The following is a 7948-nucleotide window of genomic DNA, read 5'->3' as shown; positions in this document are numbered from 1 at the left end:
CTACAGCTGCTAGCCACCTAGCAAAGGGCATTGCCCGGGGTCTAGCAGGGCAAGCAGCTCGGGCACTACAGCCACTCGAGGGTGGGAAGAGCAGATAAACACTTGTTCTCCTCCAGGGAGCCTGCTCCTTGTACAAAGAAAGGAGGAAAAAGATCTTTAAAAGGGAGAGGTGGACGTCCATCAACTTGGCTGTTTCCTCCAAGCATCGCCAGCTTTCAACAACTTTAACTTGTGTTTGACTAAAGCATCTTCCAGAAAGATGTCCAGGGCTAGATTCACAAAGGCACTTAGGTAATCACTGAACTTAGGTGCCGCTGCCTTTCTCAAACCCTGGCTCATCTCCTGCCTAAACCTGTAGGAGCCTCAGGTTCCGCCAGGAGCCTGCACAAAGCAACTTGAGTGCTGATGTTGCTCCACTAACGAGGTGCTGCTCCACTAACAAGCTAACAAGGTGCTCAGAGCCTTAGCTCAGGCCACAATTCTGGTAGGATTCTCCAACTAGGTGTTCCCCCGTGCACCTCACCAGCAGACTCAATGTAGTAGGGGTTTTCATACCACACCTCCCGCATGGGTCCTTGCAGATAGGGAATGTGTGTGCATGCAGTGGTGAGCTGGAGCAGGTTCCCACAGGTTCCCAAGAACCGGTTGCTAAAATTAGACCTCCATGGAGAACCGGTTGTTAAAGGGCCAGGGGGTGGGCAAAGAACTCCGGTCCGTGGGCTGGGCCATCCTGTTGTTCCCAGAATTCCCAGCTGGGGAGGCTGAGGCTCCCCCAACCCTTCCCCCGCTTCCCCCCAGCTGCAGCATGGCCAGCCGCCGGCACCAGCTGGGCAGCTGAGCTGAGCTCTGGAGTTGCTTTGAGCTGCCAGCAAGGGAAGGGGGGAGGGGGCTGCAAGCTCTAGGGCTGCCGGGGGGGAAAGTGGGGCAATTTGCCGCAGGCCCTGCAGGGGCCTCCGGCCCCACAAGTATGTCTCCGCCTGCCCCGGCCCCTCCCCCGCTCCCCCCTTTAAATCAGAACTTTTTATAGGGAACCAGTTGTTAAAATTTTGGCAGCTGATCACTGTGTGCATGTACATGGGTCTCTGTGTGTGTGTGTGTGTGCATGTCTGTCCATGTGTGCAAACCCCAGAATATCTCATAGCCCAGTGGTTTAACACCCTCACCTGGAATGTGGGAGACCCAGATTCACATCCCTGCTTCACTGAAGGTTTATTTGCACAAAGTGGAATGGCTGCAGCCGGAGAGACTGAGCACCCCACTCAGAATAGCCATTTGCCTGATGCTCAGGACACTCACATGGGAAACCTATGTTTAACACCCTGCTCCAAATCAGAGACAGCAGAGATTTTGGACCTGGGTCTCCCATGTCTCTCTCAGTCTCTCACAAGAAAGTGCTGACCTGTCCTAGGTAGCTGGCTCCAGCAGAGGGCTCAGAGTTGGCACCGAAATCGGTGGGAGTTAGGTGCCTAAGGACCTTTGTGAACCATTAGAAAACCCTCCACTGGATGATGATTCCCCACGGACATCTCCTTTCTGAGATCTATCAGTTAGCCAGTTCTCACTCCATCTAACGAGTGCTCTACTGATACTCTCTAGTGCTAGTTTGTTAATCTGAATGTCATGTGGTACTAGGTCAAACAACTTGCAATGGTCTAAGTCTGTTCCATCTCCCCAGTTCCCTTTATCACCCAAATTTGTTATTGCCCGAAAAAGCCATGAACTGTAGTCCTACCCGTTAATTCTGTATTGACTAAGTCCCCTATCCACTTTTCCATTTTTATGCCCAGGACTGATGTCAAGCTACCAGGCATTTTGTACCCAAATCATCTGTTTTGGAATACTGGCATAACATTATCACTAGAGATCTCCTCAGACAGCTTTTAGGACTCTCTGGGTGTGAGTTATCTGGGGCTGCTGATTTTAAAATATTGATCCCTGGTAGGTGCTGTTTACCATCCGCCATAGCTACCAATGGTCTGCAAAGATGCTCATGTTCATGAATACAACATCCTGCTTATTCAAATACAACACAGAAAGGATTATTGAACATTTTTATCCTTTCAGCATCAACAGTTTTACTATCTCCATCTAGTAAACGCCTATATCTCTCTTAGGATTTCCTTTGTTTCTAATAGAGGTAAATATCTTTTTATTTTCCTTTGCCCTGCTAGCCATGGATTTGTATTGGCCTTCACAACACCTCTGGCAAGGAGTTCCAGAGGTTAACACTGTGATGTGAAAAAAATACTTTCTTGTGTTTCTTTTAAAGCTGCTGCCTATTAAGTTCATTTGGTGACCCCTTGTTCTTGTATTATGAGAAGGAGCAAATAACACTTCCTTATTTACTTTCTCTATACTACTCAGGATTTTGTAGACCTCTGTCATATCCCCCATTAGTCGCCTCTTTTCCAAGCTGAAAAGTCCCAGACTTATTAATCTCTTCTCATACAGAAGCCATTCTATACCTCTAATCATTTTTGTTGCTCTTTTCTGAACCTTTTCCAATTCCAATATAGGCTTTTTGAGATGTGGCGACCACATGTGCACACAGTATTCAAGGTATGGACGTACCATGGCTTTATATAGAGGCAATATGATATTTTCTTTCTTATTATCTATCCCTTTCTCAATGATTCCTAACATTCTGGTTGCTTTTTTCACTACCACACAGACTGAGTGGATGATTTCAGAGAACTATCCACAATGACTCCAAGGTCTCTTTCTTGAGTGGTAACAGCTAATTTAGACCCCATCGTTGTATCTGTATAGTTGGGATTGTGTTTTCCAATGTTGATTCTGTTTTCCACTCCTGAAAAGTCTGACTCAGCCTGGAACATTCAATTTCAGTTCCACCTGGGAGAGACTGGGAGGAGATGAACCAAGAGAGAGAGAACAAATCCAGTGCAAACACTGATCCAGTCTCTATCCCGCCCATAGGGCCCCCCTTGTTCCAGGGAAGCTTTTGGGGGGAGGGAAAGGTCTCTGTGCCCAGGACAGAGCCCCGGCTACACTCCACCCACAGGATCATTCCATTGGTGTTGGTTTTACTACGTCTGTTCCGCTGAAGTGACCCCAGTGACTGAGATGCGTTGGCAGGGTTCTGAGTGGGAGCGGAAGTGGAGTCCTGGAGTGGACACTTACTAGGAGTGGGGAGCTCACAAACTTCAGCTCGTTCTGAAAACCTCAGGTTCACCTTGAGAGCATGGTGAAGGTTCAGGCTCCCTCTGCCAGCCTTTCCTTTACATCCCACCCAATGAACGGTCCCTGCCAGAGCGGGAGTCCATTCCCTCTTGGTGTGACAGAGACTGTGACTACAGAACGGATGTCAGGACTCCTGGGTTCTGTCTGTCATCCTGCCACTCATATTCTCCGTGGCCTTGCCCAAGTCACCTTTTATCTTCTTTTACACAAAGGGCATTTCTCCTGCAGCTGCATTCCTATTAATCCTTATAAGCAAGAGAGCAGGGGGAAATTTGATGAAGAAATACCAAAGAATCTGCAACTTATGTATTAGACACAGAAATACTGCCTACATATGCCTTTGTCCCCTAACACCACGTCAGCACATTAGCAGCTTATTAGACTCATAGACTCATAGACGTTAAGGTCAGAAGGGACCATTATGATCATCTAGTCTGACCTCCTGCACAACGCAGGCCACAGAATCTCACCCATCCACTTCTATAACAAACCCCTAACCTATGTCTGAGTTATTGAAGTCCTCAAATTGTGGTTTGAAGACCTCAAGCTGCAGAGAATCCTCCAGCAAGTGACCCGTGCCCCATGCTGCAGAGGAAGGCGAAAAACCTCCAGGGCCTCTGCCAATCTGCCCTGGGGAAAATTCCTTCCCAACCCCAAATATGGTGATCAGCTAAACCCTGAGCATGTGGGCAAGACTCACCAGCCAGCACCCAGGAAAGAATTCTCTGTAGTAACTCAGATCCCACCCCATCTAACACCCCATCACAGACCACTGGGCATACTTACCTGCTGATAATCAAAGATCAATTGCCACATTAATTGCCAAAATTAGTCTATCCCATCATACCATCCCCTCCATAAACTTATCAAGCTTAGTCTTGAAGCCAGATATGTCTTTTGCCCCCACTACTCCCCTTGGAAGGCTGTTCCAGAACTTCACTCCTCTAAAGGTTAGAAACCTTCCTCTGATTTCAAGTCTAAACTTCCTAGTCTCCAGTTTATATCCATTTGTTCTTGTGTCCACATTGGTACTGAGCTTAAATAATTCATCTCCCTCTCTAATATTTATCCCTCTGATATATTTATAAAGAGCAATCATATCCCCCCTCAGCCTTCTTTTGGTTAGGCTAAACAAGCCAAGCTCTTTGAGTCTCCTTTCATAAGACAGGTTTTCCATTCCTCGGATCATCCTAGTAGCCCGTCTCTGAACCTGTTCCAGTTTGAATTCATCCTTCTTAAACATGGGAGACCAGAATTGCACACAGTATTCCAGATGAGGTCTCACCAGTGCCTTGTATAACGGTACTAACACCTCCTTATCTTTACTGGAAATACCTCGCCTGATGCATCCTAAAACCGCATTAGCTTTTTTAACGGCCATATCACATTGGTGGCTCACAGTCATCCTGTGATCAACCAATACTCCAAGGTCCTTCTCCTCCTCTGTTACTTCCAACCAATGTGTCCCCAATTTATAACTAAAATTCTTGTTATTACTCCCTAAATGCATGACCTTGCACTTTTCACTATTAAATTTCATCCTATTACTATTACTCCAGTTTACAAGGTTATACAGATCTTCCTGTATGATAGCCCGGTCTTTCTCTGTGCTAGCAATACCTCCCAGCTTTGTGTCACCTGCAAACTTTTTAGCACATTCCCACTTTTTGTGCCAAGGTCAGTAATACAAAGATTAAATAAGATTGGTCCCAAAACTGATCCCTGAGGAACTCCACTAGTAACCTCCTTCCAGCCTGACAGTTCACCTTTCAGTACGACCCGTTGTAGTCTCCCCTTTAACCAGTTCCTTCTCCACCTTTTAATTTTCATATTGATCCCCATCTTTTCCAATTTAACTAATAACTCCCCATGTGGAACCGTGTCAAATGCCTTACTGAAATCGAGGTATTGTTATACTTTACCCTAAAATATCCCAACACTCCCCCACTCTCTTCAAAGAATGGCCCAGGCGCCCCTCCATCTCGCACACTGAATGGCAGGGCACTCGGGCTGGAGGCCCTGGCTCCAGTTAACCTGATACCTTTGTTGTGGAGAAATGGCACACGTGAGCAAAGGGGGGATAATAGCATCAGCATTGCAACATTGGTATGCCCCATGGTTTTCCATAATGGCCCAGCAGTCCTAGCTGCCTAGCCCACAATGGTGGCAGACCGGTAAAAACCAAAACTGCTGGGAACCCCACCCCGTGGGGACCTTTTGTAAATATTCAAATTAATGTGATCAGTATTCCAAAATGTTGTTCTTATAAATATGTTCTTGTTTGTGTTTGTATGTATTCCGGCTCAATAAATGCCTATCCTTGTGCCAAGGCCAATTCCCTTACAGTAGCAAAAACCATTGTTAAGGGACTTTATCCCCCAGTTTGGCCTGCCGGCCTCTATTAATAGTAACCAAGGCACCCATTTCACAGGCCAAATCATGCAACAAATTGTTTGTTTGGGGTTCTGCATTAATTATGTCTCTGACATGACTCAGTCACAAGCACCTGGCTGAGGGTGTGGGGGAAGGGTGGGTGTCTGTGCCACTTGAATAGCCCCTGTCCGCAGCTGGTGCAGCCCCCCGGATCAAAGAGCACCCAGAGCGCTCAGGAAAAGCCAGGACTGTGACTTTTTTCCTGGCCATTGAATGTTTAGCCAGAGATGGGACAGTGACAGGTCAGGTATAATTGAAACAACATCCACGTCCCTTCTCTTTATTGACTGTATTGACTGGAATTCTGAGAGGGGAGCAGCCACCGATACGGCTGTTTATGTGTCCACATCCCACCGGTCCCCTGGCTTTCCATTAACATGGTCACTTTGTAAATGCTGCTGCCTTCCTTAGTCTCCTTCCCCCAGTGCCCTGTCCTCCCTCACCAGCGCCTCTCCCATTCTTCCAGGCCTTATACCCCGCCTGAACTTCTCTCCATAGAGTGGAGAATAGTAGCTCATGTTATCTTGGATATACAGATCCAGGATGTAATATGTGGCTGTTACACGTGTTTTTCGTTTCCAATGTCACCACCGCTGAAGTCAGGTGATGAATTGACCCTTCACTTGATGAACACCCTGATTATCCTTGCACGAAGGTGTTTGCTTTTCACGCTGTACACAATCGGATTAATCAGGGGAGGGACCAGCAGAGACATGTAGCCCAGGAGAATCTGAAGGAAGGGAAATGATCTCTTCCCAAATCTGTGTATCACAGACAGGCCGATCTCTGGCGTGTAGAAGAGCAGGACAGCACAGAGGTGGGAAACGCAGGTGTTCAGGGCTCTGAGGCACTCGGCATGGGACACGATGCTAAGTACTGTTTTGAGGATCATCATGTAAGAGAGGAAGATGAGCAGTGAGTCCAACCCCATTGTTAAGAGTTTAGCAAACAATCCGTAGATGCTGTTGACACTGATATCAGAACAAGCCATCTTCATGACCTCCTGGTGCAGGCAGTAGGAATGGGAGAGGACATTGGATCGACAGTAATGGAAACGATCCAGGAACAATGGCAGTGGGAGTATTATAGCCATGCCTCTTAGCACACACACCAGTCCCATCTTGGGTATTCTTGGCAGGGTTAAGATGGAAGCATATCTCAGTGGGTTACAGATAGCGATGAAGCGGTCAAAGGCCATCAACAAGAGCACGGAGGATTCAATGCATTGAAGTGAGTGGATAAAGAACAACTGTGCAAAACAGGCATCAAGGCTGATCTCCCTAGAATTAAACAAGAATACACCCAGTATTGTCGGCATGGTGGCTATTGATATACCCAGCTCTGTGGCGGCCAACATGGAAAGGAAAATGTACATGGGCTCATGGAGGCTGGGATCTGTTTTTATAATGAACAGAATGACTGAATTTCCTACTATCGAAATAACATACATGAAGCAGAAGGGGATAGAAATCCAGAGATGGAAAACTTCCTGCCCATGTTGCCCGGTCAGAAGGAACACTGCAAATTGGAATTCAGTTTCATTGAGAGATGACATAGTGTTCTGGCCAGGCCCTAGGAGTTTTCCCCTTTCCTTCCTAAAAAGAAAAAGTACAGGAGATTAGATGATATTTAAAGAAACATCTTTCTGCTCTCAGTACATGTCTAGAGATGCCCAGAAGTTCAAGGTAGATCAGCAAAAGCATACTCTTGGATTTACACCAGTGATAGGAAGGTAGGCACTGCCAGACTGGACCAGACCTGCAGTTCATCTAGCCCAGTATCCAGTGGCCAATTCCAGATGCTTCAGGGGAAGGTGGAAAAACCCCTGCAATAGGCAGCTATGAGATAACCTGCTCCTAGGAAAGTTTGCCCTTGACACCCACTAGATAGACATATTTTGTAGTGTAAATCAGGAGGCTGTATAGCCCAAAACAAGACTTTCTTTTTTTAAAAAAAATCTGTACTTCTGTAATTGAATGTTCTGGTTACCCATAGACACATCCAGTCCCTCTTTAAATCCTGCTAAGCTCTTGGCCCCATCGATATCTTGTAGCTATGAGTTAGGCAGCCTGTTTGAGAATTGTGTAATTTTAAAATTGTGACCTTCACACAGACACTCTTTCTGGCCCTCCACTTCCAAGTGTGGTCCATTGTATTTTGACATGGGGTAAACACAAGGCTAATGAATGCTGAAAACAGTCATTGTATTTATCTGTCCTGCATTGAAGCTATTTCTAAATATTTCATTGCCCCAATAACTATCCTATTTATTTTCCCCCATCCCGAGAGTCCAAATTATGCCACTACCTCTTTC

The 7948-nt window shown here is 46.4% G+C and overlaps 1 protein-coding gene across 1 annotated transcript; it reads right to left on the bottom strand.

Moving 5' to 3' along the window:
• Positions 1–6253: 6253 nt before the first annotated feature.
• Positions 6254–7189, bottom strand: LOC123356078 (olfactory receptor 51G2-like). The gene has a single exon (XM_044999054.1). The coding sequence runs from the start codon at positions 7187–7189 to the stop codon at positions 6254–6256; it is 936 nt and encodes a 311-aa protein (XP_044854989.1).
• Between the last annotated feature and the right edge of the window lie 759 nt (positions 7190–7948).

The sequence above is a fragment of the Mauremys mutica genome, chromosome 1, assembly GCF_020497125.1.
Source record: "Mauremys mutica isolate MM-2020 ecotype Southern chromosome 1, ASM2049712v1, whole genome shotgun sequence".
Taxonomy (NCBI): Eukaryota; Metazoa; Chordata; order Testudines; family Geoemydidae; genus Mauremys; species Mauremys mutica.
Note: the sequence above shows the minus strand (reverse complement) of the source record. Positions and strands in the feature narration are given on the sequence as shown.